The sequence below is a fragment of the Camelina sativa genome, chromosome 5 (assembly GCF_000633955.1).
Source record: "Camelina sativa cultivar DH55 chromosome 5, Cs, whole genome shotgun sequence".
NCBI lineage: Eukaryota > Viridiplantae > Streptophyta > Magnoliopsida > Brassicales > Brassicaceae > Camelina > Camelina sativa.
Genome location: NC_025689.1, coordinates 33559572 through 33571748, shown reverse-complemented (window position 1 = coordinate 33571748; position 12177 = coordinate 33559572). Strand labels below are relative to the sequence as shown.

The following is a 12177-nucleotide window of genomic DNA, read 5'->3' as shown; positions in this document are numbered from 1 at the left end:
AATGCAACCTATTAGCACACGGGTCCAAAGAGGATTGAACCACTTCCAATTCAACCTGCAGGCATGTTATCTTTTCCTTTGCATTTAGCTCGTTGTTCTTTTTCCACTTGCTAAGCGCTTTTCTGCAGTTTCGAATTCTAGAAGAAACCGGTTTCCCAAGTTGATTACATCAGCTTTTTGTGGAGGATATGATAAGAATTTAATGTTTGTATTAGCTGGTTTTGCTGGGTTGATTGTCTTTGATCCTTTTGGTTTTTTGTAATGGTTTCCTGGGTTACTTTATATATATAAAATTTCAAGTGAAAAAAAAAAACTAACTAGGTGTATTTAAATCATATATCAAATCTAGGTGGGAAACCCATGTTGGAATCTATCATCTTCATAATTTAGCGTAATAAGTTCAAAATTTCCCATATATACAGATACATTATATATATACTAATAAGTAATAACGAAGAGAAATTTAGCGCCTAGGCTTTTGTCTTGATTACACTGTCTTTTTTTTTTGGACCAAGTCTTGATTACACTCTTTATCGAGTACTGTAGTAGGTTTCCCAGCCACTGCTTTTTTGAATTTGTAAAAAATTTCCAAGAATCGGAATCAAAATGGAAATCTCAACCATATGTCAATATCTTATCATTACATTTGTCGTATATGTAAAAAAAACCATTAAATTCGTTGTCAGGAACACTTGAGAGTGGCTTCGATTCGGGTTACTAAATAATTTTTAGATATGAAGTCAACAGACTTAGTAATGTAAACGGAGACTAATTTATCCGTTTTAGTCCAGCCGTATAGAGCTCACTTCCCAACTTCACAACAAATACATAGAAAATACTCAAATTGATTTAGTTTTAGATGGCTGGATGATAAGTCGATTACTTCGGTAGCAAATTTAGACTTATTGTAAGAAAATAAATAAATTTGCGAACCTAGCTACGAATACGATTAATCGATTATAATAATGATTCGATATCATTGTTTCGTCTAGAAAATAAACTACAAATATCTTCAGTGTCAGAATATTTTACACGCGAGTATTATTATGTTGATAGATCGCACTATATATAATAAATAACTGGTTCATGATCAGATGAAGTTTTATTCCACAAAGTATGCTAACTAGTAACGATCGAGTGAGGACACATGCATGCTAACGTCATCCAGTGTATGCATGCAATGATGCATCCAAGACAAACTATAAGACGATTAGGCAACGTAACTTCAGTTATACAAAACTGTTTTGTTTATTAGTTATTTACGAACATATAGCACACACATACGACTTACTAAAGAGAATTCGGTTTCAACTTAATACAAATTTACGATTTTGATTAATAAAATTTTTACTCATCTAATACTAGAAATCTTCATATGCACATATATAGAATCGTATATATATATGCGACTATGGTCAGTGTGCGGCTCTCGAGTGTTGTGGGACGTTAAGTTGTTTTTCCTCCAAATCGAATGGCCGTAAGTTGTAGCTTTTCAGATTATGAGAAGACTATTTTTAAAAACATTGACGCAAAAAATTGGAATATTGAAGTATTTTGTTCTACATCCATTTATTTATACTTGAAAAATATATATACAATGCGACTAGGAAACAAAATACAAATAAGTTCCATGGAAATTAACCAGAAAGGTTCCATCGAAATTAGTTACACGCAACTCAAACAGGTGTTTCCAACGTGTATTAACGTATATATAGATATTCGAATTTTTATATAATTGATAGTTTTGCTGAAATGCGTACGTATTAACGTATATATAGATATAGTATGAAACTATGAATGTTAAGTTTTTAACATTTCTAGCTAATAAAAACTTATAAAGCATAGAAATAATCAAATAATAGATAAAGACCATAAATTACTAAAATAAACAAAATAATAAGAGTAGCTGCTGAGCGGATCGGAAATTCACAAACAGAAGCTACGATAAACTGAAATTGACCCGAAGATGGAAAAAATAGTATATATATATATATATATATATATATATATATATATATATATATATATGTATGGTCACAATGCGTATATAACGTGGTGAAGACTTATTAGCTAGTAGTTGTACTTGCACCTTACGTGTAGACATGATCATATACATAATCCTTAAACAAGAATACATGATCAATATATAATAATCACCAAACCAGAAACCAGAATTTTCTTTACTATTTGTTTTGTCTAACTTCACTCTATTTTGAATATTAAACTTGTTCATATTAATATGCACACAGTCCAAGAATTAAGAAACGGTCCATACCAAAAAAAAAAAGGAATGGTGCAAGTGTACACCAGTACAAGCTAGTAGTGCATGGAGCCAACGCGTCCTCAATATTTTCCATGAGCTTTCGGTCCATTAGCAAAAAGAAAAAGAAAAAGAAAACTAGGAAAGTATAATCTATACGTATTTGAACTTCTAAGTAAATTCTAATTAAGTAAAAGTCGTACGAGAAAAAATATTCAAATGAGTTGAACAATTCTTGTTCAATTTAGTGTAAAGCTAACTATAGTTTCCATTCAAATAAACGTTTTGGGAAGGGCATTTTCCACATTTATATTTGTCTCACAAGTTAGCTTTTTGAACATCAAGAAAAGTATGTTGATGGTATTGTAAGTTCTGATTAATATTTATATATATATGACACTGTTGAACATAATTAAAAGAAAAGAAATCTTATATACTAATACAATTCATGATTTATATTTAGAATAAAGGTGTGTAATATATATGAGATAAATAATGTGAAATTTATATATATCATTAAGAAAAGAGGAAAAATAAAACATATATATAATGCGAAACTTCTAAACAACTGTAAACTTACGACTTACCACACTTGATTGTATACGAAAATCTTGAGCTAGACTTTGAGAAAATTAAAAAGAGCCATTGCATTGAAAAACCACAAGCACATTAAATTAAATGAATAAATAGATTTGAATTGAAACTAAGGAAAAAGAAATAAACGAGTAATTTCCTTATATTGCTCCCCTGTTCCATAGCTGTTGGAACTCCCGCCGCGTTTTTCACGCTGCTGTTGGATATTCAACTAGTTTCTGCCACGATTCTTTATTTTTATTATTATTGGTTTCAGAGTTAAGTAATAAAACATTACTATTCTCAATCTTTTGAGTATATACTAAGTCTTGAGATTGATGTTACGTTAAAATAAGTTAGTCGTGACTCCTGAGATTCGAATAGTCATAATCACAAAAACTAAAGTTACTACAATACTATTGTTGTTGTTGTTTTGGAAATTTCTAGTTATAGTGATCAATCCAAATAAAACCAGAATTTATGGCGTAAAAAGTTTAAAAAAGTTTGAGTAAAGCAAGTAGATTAAGATATGATTATTTTAAAAAATTTAACCAATCATAAACAAGTCTGTATAATATAAACTATTAAACTAATCTAAAAGTTACATAGAAACTTGAAAATATCTTATATTATGAAACAACAAAAACATTCTCTAAATATCATATATTATGAAACAGAGGGAATATATTTTTTATAATAAAAATAATAGTTTATTGAATCCAAATCAAATTCATATTAATTTAACTTAAAAAGACATCATTTTATTTTTAATACGGAAAATTTAAACGAACACAATAACACAAATGATGATGTAATTAATGAGAAAATAAAATTCATCTTCTGTTTAAATATTTATTAAAACCATTTTTCAAAAACCGGATTTTAATTAATATTCAATCTTAATTTTTTATTTACAAGGAAAAAATTAAAAAATTAAAATGTAAAAGTTTTCTCCTTTTAAGAAAATAAAATGTGTATTTGGTCGACATCGATAATGAGGTGTCCGGAAAAAGAGAAGAAAACTCCTCGAGTCTTCTTCTCTTTGCTAACTTCCTTGTCAGCTTCGTCGTCTATATATACCAAAACTTAAATAACCCAAATGATCCCTTCATTCTAAGTTAATGATTTAGACACAATAAAAATAAAAATAACCCAAATGATATATTTTGGTACATCAATTTGATCATCACTATACTACAACAACAATGACAAAAACATTGGAGATTCATCTAAAATCAGCAGAAGGGCTCAAGCTAAACCGAAGACCGCTCAAGAAAAAGACTCACGCCGTAGTAAAGATCGACGAGAAAGAACGAACATCTGAACCTGACGAATCGAGAGTAAGCAACCCAACATGGAACCATAAATTAGAGATGCCCATCAACGGTAATGTACAGTTTATATACATTGAGGTATTTTATCGAACACGTTCTGGGCAAAACAAAAGCGTCGGAGAAGCTAAAATCCCGACAAGCGATTTCATGGGGAAGTATTCGCCTGAAGGCCATTTGAATTGCTTAAGCTATAGATTGAGAGATGAGTTTGGTGATAAGTGTGGGATCGTCAATTTTTCGATTCTTGTTAAATCGGATCCGAAGGCGGTGAGTGATACTGGTTTGTGGAGACCGAGATCGGATACGCCATCGATTGATGGGTATGGTGGTCGGATTGTAACCGGAGTTCCAGTTTGGGGTCTGTACCAACGGCCTTATTAAAAAAAAAAAAAAAAAGAAGTTTTTGGGTTTTGTTTGGGCTTTGCTCTGCACAGATTCTTATTACTAATTCTTCTGTCTTTTGTTCCGTTGATGATTCCCAATTTTGGAATTTTGCGGAACAAAGATGTGTAATTCTTTTTTCTTCTAAGGTTGAAAAATAAAAAATAAAAAGTGATCATTGGTTTTGATGATGAATCTAATAAGAAAGAACTTGGTGTTCGAAACTGCATATGTATGTTCGTCGTGTGTGTTGTTGGTTAAGAGGAAGAAACAAAAGGAATTAGTCTGTTGGTCTAGATAAGAGATCGATCTTCCCCAAGCGTAGAATTGTTCAGCTTTATCTTTTTTGCCACATAAGTATAGATTGATTGCTTATGGCCTATTTGCATACCTGAAGGACCTCTTACCCGTGGAAATCCTACCCAAGAAAAATTAGTCTCGGACTCCTCTATAGGTTTAGGATTTAGTTTCTGAATTAAAAAAAAAACGAAAAAAAATCTTGTTATAATTCTAATTTGTATTTATGAGTTACTATTAATTTGTAACGTGGCTTGAGCGGTGGCGAATTTTAAATAAATGAGTAGGAAAAATAATAATAAAGAAAATTAATAATTCTAATGTTTATTACTAGTGGCGTTTTTGTAATAAATTTTGAGAATGTTTTGTCATTTCTGTGGATAATCTTCTATAATATTCAACCCCCTTTTTAAATAAAAGAAGGATTCTCCACGAGTCAAAATTAAAAAAGAGAGAGAGATTTATTCAAATGTTGTTTAACTCTACTTAGTCCAGATAAGAAATTACGAGTGGTTTGTTTTGTATACAACAACAACAAAACAATAAAACAAAGTTGTGCTGTGTACACACGTTCGATGTTCCTTCACGTCACGTGGACCAAAACCCATTTTTGGTATAAGTTTGTTGGCGCCGCTGGGCTTAAAGTCTCTGTTTACGGCCGACTTTTTATAATAGCGGCCATTGGCTGGCTCTAAAGCCTTTTACTTCTTTTCTTTTTTGTTCAACAGCCTTTTTCATACGTACTTCTCTTTCTTTTTTTTGTCAATATTTTATTAAGGAGCAATCAAGGGATATGATTTGATTACAATTATCTCATTAGAATCTGTAATTATGTAAAGTAGATATTCTCAATAACTCTCTGATATTCTCCTAGGCATCTACTCCTGTGTATAAATATACCACTTGTATGAGAATGAATAATATATCAAATCATATCCCTTGATTGCTCCTTAATATATTTCATACGTACTTCTCTATTCACACGTTTCTTTCTCGGTTTTTTCTTTTGTCGTATCTTTCTCTCTCGTTTACAAGTATACATACACCAACCATTCGAAATTTCGAATGTTCAGATATTATATATCGGTTTATGGGCTATGTTATGTTATTAAAGCCCATTAAACCTATATATTCATATATATCTCAGGAATGTTAAATAATCATCATGTATGGTATAAACTCACTAGAATGTTAGATAATCATGATATGATTCTTTCTCTTTTCTGTTACTATATGTTTCCACTTTTAGTTGATTTCTTAGCTGTTTGATTAGATCTTCGTCCCTTTACAACGTCTACTTAATTACTTGTTGATTTTTTATGTTTATAACTATTTTTAGATTTTGTGATATGTTTTTTCTTTGAATTGCTTATATATATTTGACATTCACGCTTAAATTGATCATTACACACTCATTTTCGTTTTTATTTAAGATAATTTCATTCATACTGTATAATCAAAAATGACTAAAGCCATCACTCTTGCTATCTTCATGGTCATCCTCGTTTTAGGTTTGCTAAATATTTTACACGTTTCCACATTTCTTCTCTTTGAAAAGGTAGTTTTCTATTAAAAAGAAACTGAGATCATATATATATATATATATATATATATATATATTTTTTTGAATTAGGGATGGTTACAAAGGAAACGCAAGGAGGAGAAGTAAAAAAGTGTTATTCATATATCATAACACCGAAAGAAAACTGCGAGAGTTTGATATGTGCATATGAATGTACTAGGAAGTATAATGGATTCGGCGAGTGTTATGATACTACGAGCACGACATGCATCTGCGCTCATAATTGCAATATTTGATTTGTCTTCTGATTTGTATCACACACACACAAACTATTATCAATCTTGGTATTTTAAATTAATACGGACGTTGAATAAAAATATATATTATTTCAGTCTCGTACAGTTTTGTTGTTGTTGTTGTTTGAGTGTGAGTACTGATACTCTAGCATATTATTATGCCTAACTCGTATGTTTCGATTATCGTCAATATTAACAACAAAATTTTGCAAAAGTAGCGATGCTCCATTCATCTTAAAATAGGACTTTTTCATTTAAATAAAATATTGAATCGAAAAAAATTAATTTAATCGGTTTAAATTTGGCAACAGGGAATAACAATTGTAAGAAGAGAAGCCCATAATTGCATAAAGAAGAGAAAGAAAAATTAGTCTTGAATCTATATTAACATTTTTGCAGCAGTTTTGTCAAAATAGTCTTGGAGTTTGAAGGTATTAAATCGAAATACTACCAATTATTATTAAAATATTTTTTTTTAAATTAAAAAATAAAATCGATATATGCAAAAATAAAGTAGGTGAATCGGGTATATCCTCCAATCTATCCAGAAATCTTGACTCATGTTCCTAAATTATCTCCACTTCCAAAACTTAACCTAATTTTCTGCAAAATTAAACAAAATTTTCATCATTCCATTATTCTCCGCTTATTTTCCTCAAAGGTGAAATAATTTTAGGATGGGTATTTCTCAATTGTGATTATTGGATCCATCACTACGACCTGCGGTGTATCGTTAAAAGACGGTCCTCACGGTTAAGTCTATGCAGATTACAGGTTTTATCAAAGTATGTCTACAATTTGGCAGATGGTCCGGAAGACTACAAATATATAATTAAAATAAATATATTATATATAAATAATATTTTCACATAGGTATGTTAATATAATATGTGAAACATATAATAATGTGAGGAAATATAGTGTATAACAATTAAGATATTTACAAAATATCAATATTATAAGTTATTTAAAATTTTTTTGTTTATTTGCCACTAAATTTTTAAAGAATAATTAATAGAAAATTTAGATCAGAGACATGTTTGGACATAACTTTAACGACCGCGGTCTTAGCAGGTTGATCCACTGCAATCCAAGAAAAAAAATGTGGACTGACCTGTTTGACACCTCTATATACATAATTATTATAAACAAACAAATACAACTTAACAGTATAAAAGGATATTAATACTATAAATTAATTTATAACAAAAATGAATTATTATGCTGTATACCATAATTTAAATCATAGAATTAATAATCAAAATACAACTAGTAAAAAAATTAACTAACAATTACAACTTAATATTTAATGATTTTAGTAAAAAAATTATCCGGCAGTGTACCGCAACGGTACACCTAGTTTGTATTATAATCGTAGTGGGTTACTCTATATAACATTATAACGTTAGTAAGATGGTTAATATTAGCTATAAATAAAACGAATACAATACTACATTCTTGAAAATTATACTTCTCATAAAGAGAAAAAAAATATTGAAATCCTGTTTTGAAAAATAAACAAAAGACATTTTTTTCTTTCGTTATCAAATTCGATTTAGATAATGATATTTTTCTCTTTTTGACGTCATTACTACAACAGCAATGACGTCACATGGTTTCATCACCGTATTAACTTATCTAATTCGGATCTAACCAAGCCGTTGATTGAAAACCAAAAAACCCCAAACGGTTCTCATCACACCTGACTCGCTGAAGAACAATTTCCAACCGAACTATATATACTTATTGCATTTTACAAATATATATTATATCCAAGAAAAAAGATAAGAAAAGACGTGTAGCTTCGTCTCAAAACAAATCTCAAGGTCTTCTTTCTTCTTCTTTCCTCTGTAAATGGCAAAAGAATGCTTCATCACATTTCACAAAGATTGAGCAGCAACAAAAACTCTCTCCTACTCACACTTGCTCACTACCACTAGGTTCACCATTCTTGAGAATATTGAATTTGCAGAGAGGGCAAGTGGCGTTGATCCTTAGCCATTTGTCTACACATAAACTGTGGAAATGGTGTCTACAAGGAAGTTCCCTTAGTTCTACTCCATCTTCATAACCACATAGACATATGTTGCATTCCTGAAAATGGTTTTTTTTTTTTTTTTTGCTCAAATCATTTCAGTATCTTTATCCAAAAATCGACAGAGGTTTGGTTTATGGTTATGGTTACTTACAGCATCTTCGCTACATAACACACGTTCGGTTTGAGACTCAGCACCTAACCCAGTCATGATCCCACCTTGAGTTTCCCGGATTTCACCATTCACTTTCTCAGAATTCTTAACTGTGAGGAACTTGAATTTTAAAAGCCTTTCTATCTCTTCATCCGCTGCACCTTCCTGACATATAGAAAAAAATAGCTAGTTATCAAGGATTCCATCAAGAAACATTTGTTCTTCATCCTCATAGTGTTGTTGTTTCCTTTACCTGATCAGCTAATGCGTACAAGATGGCAATGATGCAAGGCAAACAGCAACAAACAGCAATACCAATAAGACTAGCAACCGCAACGCAAATGACAACAAACATAACATCAAAGGCAAGGAATGCAACACAGAGCCTGCAAAAGTTCAAATCAAGAAACAAAATCTATCACTGAAGATTCACAACAAACAAACAAAGAAACAATCAAGAACTCTTCATAGAAACAAACCAGTAGAGCTGAGGGGAAGATTGAGGTAGTCCCTCAGTATCAGCTGTGACCCAGTAAAACCCAATGATCCACCAGACAAAAGAGAACATTGTATTCGCAGATTCAAGGTGCTTTGTGAAGCTGAAACCACATAAAGGATCCTATCATCTATTGAAGTTTTGTATATACAACAACAAATCCTAAAGATTAGAATAAGAAATTGAACCTAGTTCCATCAGCATCGTTAATGATATAGCCATCATCATCAGATTCTTCATCTTCTTCACTTCCGCCGCTGAGAGATCCGTGATTTGAGGAACCATCATCATCATTAATATTAGCTTCTCGGCGGCGACGTTTGTACTCAGCGATAACACAAGCAACGTGAAACAAACACTGGAGATTATACCCTATAATCCAAACCCTAAGAGGAACAATAGGATCTTCTTGTTGAGAAGTAAACCCTAGAATCACGACAGAGACAACCACAAAGACGAAATTCCAAAGTATATCGAGAACAATAATGGGCTTAGAGTAAGCCCATTGACTCTGACGTTCCTCAAGCTGCTCAGCGGCAACCTCACGGACTCTAACGGATGGCTCACGGAGCATCATCCGACGGTTGCTAGCACGGCGGATAAGTCTCGACGCTGCGCCACGAAGCTGCTGAGATGACCTTCGTCTGTTCCGGCTAAGAAGCGGCGAAACGTCCATCGCCGGATTGATTTTGGATCTTGGGTAAATCAATCAATCAATCAATCGGGTTGATCCAGAATCTCGATGGGTCGTCGGGCTTTCAATTCCCAGGAGGAAATCGATTCGAGCGAGCTTGGTGGTTTTGGAGTTGAGAGGATCGGAGGAAGCACCAAATCACTTTGTTTAATTTGTTTCTCGAGAATTTTGGAAATACTTTTTTTTTTTTTTTTCTTTCTAATAACAAAGAGGTTTTTTTCCTAATATAATATCTCTCCAAATTATAAAAAATAATACAACTGGTCTTATTAGTATCTATCTATATATACATTTTGCAAATACATTTAGCAAATAAATCCTGAACTTGCCATCTATTTACAAAACTGTCACTGCTTTCAATACAAAATAAGTGATAACTAGGTAGTAACCCGTGCTACTGCACGGACTAATATGTTTATTATAATTTGAAATTAATAATATTGTATTAGTTATATTCAGATTATTACATATTTTCAACATATTATTGGTACTATGTACTTATTTTTGACATTTAATTTCAGTGAGCACGATATTGACTGTGATACAAACTCCCTTCCATTCATATCTAATTACCTTTGGTCTCTATCCTCTACTTCACATCGTATACATCTGTCTGATTACCTCTGGCACAGATGACAAGACAAAACATTTTAATATAAATTTTAAATTTGTAAAATGACTAAGAATTATATTAATCCTGACGTTATAGCACATGTATGCTATTTTCTTGTAAATTATTAAAATTTAAACTTAGACGTATTTAGTTTGGAACAGGAAACACGTCCCGTCCCAACCCATCTCCTGGTGTCCCATTTTATCTCTTTTCGTCCTATCTCGTCTCATCCCGTCTCTCGTCTCATCCTGTATCCATCATACTTTTTTTTGTCTTATGTTTTTTGTCTTTTAAATAATTTCTCGTTAGACAATATTTATTAAAAGAGATTGGGTAAGAAATTTAGACGGGATACCAGAGTTCTCCATTGATTATTAGGTTTTTTAGTTAGTTGAAATTATCCAAAAAAATATAATTTCAAAAACTATATAATTGTTTTCAAAAATACCAAAATTTTCTATGTGCTCGTTCCAAAGTGGTTAATCACATGTTGCATAGTCAATCCTTATCCAAATTAGTGAAAGCTTGACCTTTGAATTTATCTACCTATATTTTTCATTTCATACTTTTATCTAAAATTTATGTCCCTTTAAAAAATGTTCAATTTTTTTTTTTTTAATTATTCGACTTATCCGTTTCAGTTTATCCAGTCTAAGAAACAATAATTAAATTTTGAGAAAAATCCAGTCTATGTTCAATTTCTTGTCTTACTACTATAAATAGACTGGATTTTTTCTCAAAATTTAATTATTGTTTCTTGAAGTATATGTACTTAATTAGTAAATTAAATTACTTCAAAAACAGTGATAAAACATATATTAAGTTAAATAATAAACCCTTTTAGGTCGTAAATTTTTAATTTTATAATATTAGTATTTTCCATAAAAATTAGTTGGCCATTCTTTTACGGTGTTTTCAATATTTTAGTGTATATGTAGAATACCACAATCAATACCGAAAATAAACATTATCATCATTTTCATCAGCTGAAAAATATAAATTTTCTTACAATACATTCATGCTAATCAAGCACAACTCATGTTCGTTGAAAATTTTGAAGTAATCTTGTTACAGGGTGTTAAATTTTGTCCAGTCCCATCCCATCCCGTCCTGATCCATCCCGTTAGAAATTTTATGTCCCATAACCATTCTCTTTTAAATAATTACCCATAAAATAATGTTATTATTGAATTTTAGCTAAGAAATTTAGACAAAATACATGTATTTCCATTTGAATGTTTAATTTATATAGTTAGTAGAAATTCTAATTCTCAAAAAATCTCAAAATATTTTCAAAATACCAGTCTCAAAGTAGTTCTTTACATGAAATATACTCAACTTTTTTTCAAAAATCGTTTAAGTACAATGTTTTCTATTATATGAATTACCCATTTATGTCATTTCTCCCCTATTTCTCATCGCAATTCCACAAATAGACTGAAATTTTAATCATAATTTTATTTACATGTTCTGATATGAAATTATGTGCATAAACATTAATATGTTTCTGATTATATTAAGA

The 12177-nt window shown here is 30.9% G+C and overlaps 3 protein-coding genes across 3 annotated transcripts; 2 read left to right on the top strand and 1 right to left on the bottom strand.

The window, feature by feature from the left end:
• Positions 3931-4743, top strand: LOC104788404 (BON1-associated protein 1-like). Its single transcript, XM_010514151.2, has one exon. It carries the CDS (start codon positions 4039-4041, stop codon positions 4546-4548), a length of 510 nt encoding a protein of 169 aa, XP_010512453.1. The 5' UTR covers positions 3931-4038; the 3' UTR covers positions 4549-4743.
• LOC109133007 (defensin-like protein 125) lies at positions 5800-6717 on the top strand. Its single transcript, XM_019245537.1, has 2 exons — positions 5800-6356; positions 6479-6717. Exons 1-2 carry the CDS (start codon positions 6308-6310, stop codon positions 6661-6663), a joined length of 234 nt encoding a protein of 77 aa, XP_019101082.1. The 5' UTR covers positions 5800-6307; the 3' UTR covers positions 6664-6717.
• LOC104788403 (E3 ubiquitin-protein ligase At4g11680-like) lies at positions 8293-10241 on the bottom strand. Its single transcript, XM_010514150.2, has 5 exons — positions 9537-10241; positions 9332-9451; positions 9106-9238; positions 8853-9017; positions 8293-8757 (listed from the first exon to the last, which is right to left on the bottom strand). Exons 1-5 carry the CDS (start codon positions 10022-10024, stop codon positions 8581-8583), a joined length of 1083 nt encoding a protein of 360 aa, XP_010512452.1. The 5' UTR covers positions 10025-10241; the 3' UTR covers positions 8293-8580.

Bases quoted from the DNA above. Each gene is read 5' to 3' on its own strand.
- LOC104788404 (XM_010514151.2), top strand. From the start codon at position 4,039: ATGACAAAAACATTGGAGATTCATCTAAAATCAGCAGAAGGGCTCAAG.
- LOC109133007 (XM_019245537.1), top strand. From the start codon at position 6,308: ATGACTAAAGCCATCACTCTTGCTATCTTCATGGTCATCCTCGTTTTA. The intron at 6,357-6,478 runs GTTTGCTAAATA...TTTTTGAATTAG, and splicing joins CATGGTCATCCTCGTTTTAG to GGATGGTTACAAAGGAAACG.
- LOC104788403 (XM_010514150.2), bottom strand. From the start codon at position 10,024: ATGGACGTTTCGCCGCTTCTTAGCCGGAACAGACGAAGGTCATCTCAG. The intron at 9,239-9,331 runs GTTTGTTTCTAT...GAACTTTTGCAG, and splicing joins TCTTCCCCTCAGCTCTACTG to GCTCTGTGTTGCATTCCTTG. The intron at 8,758-8,852 runs GTAAGTAACCAT...AACCATTTTCAG, and splicing joins TGTTATGTAGCGAAGATGCT to GAATGCAACATATGTCTATG.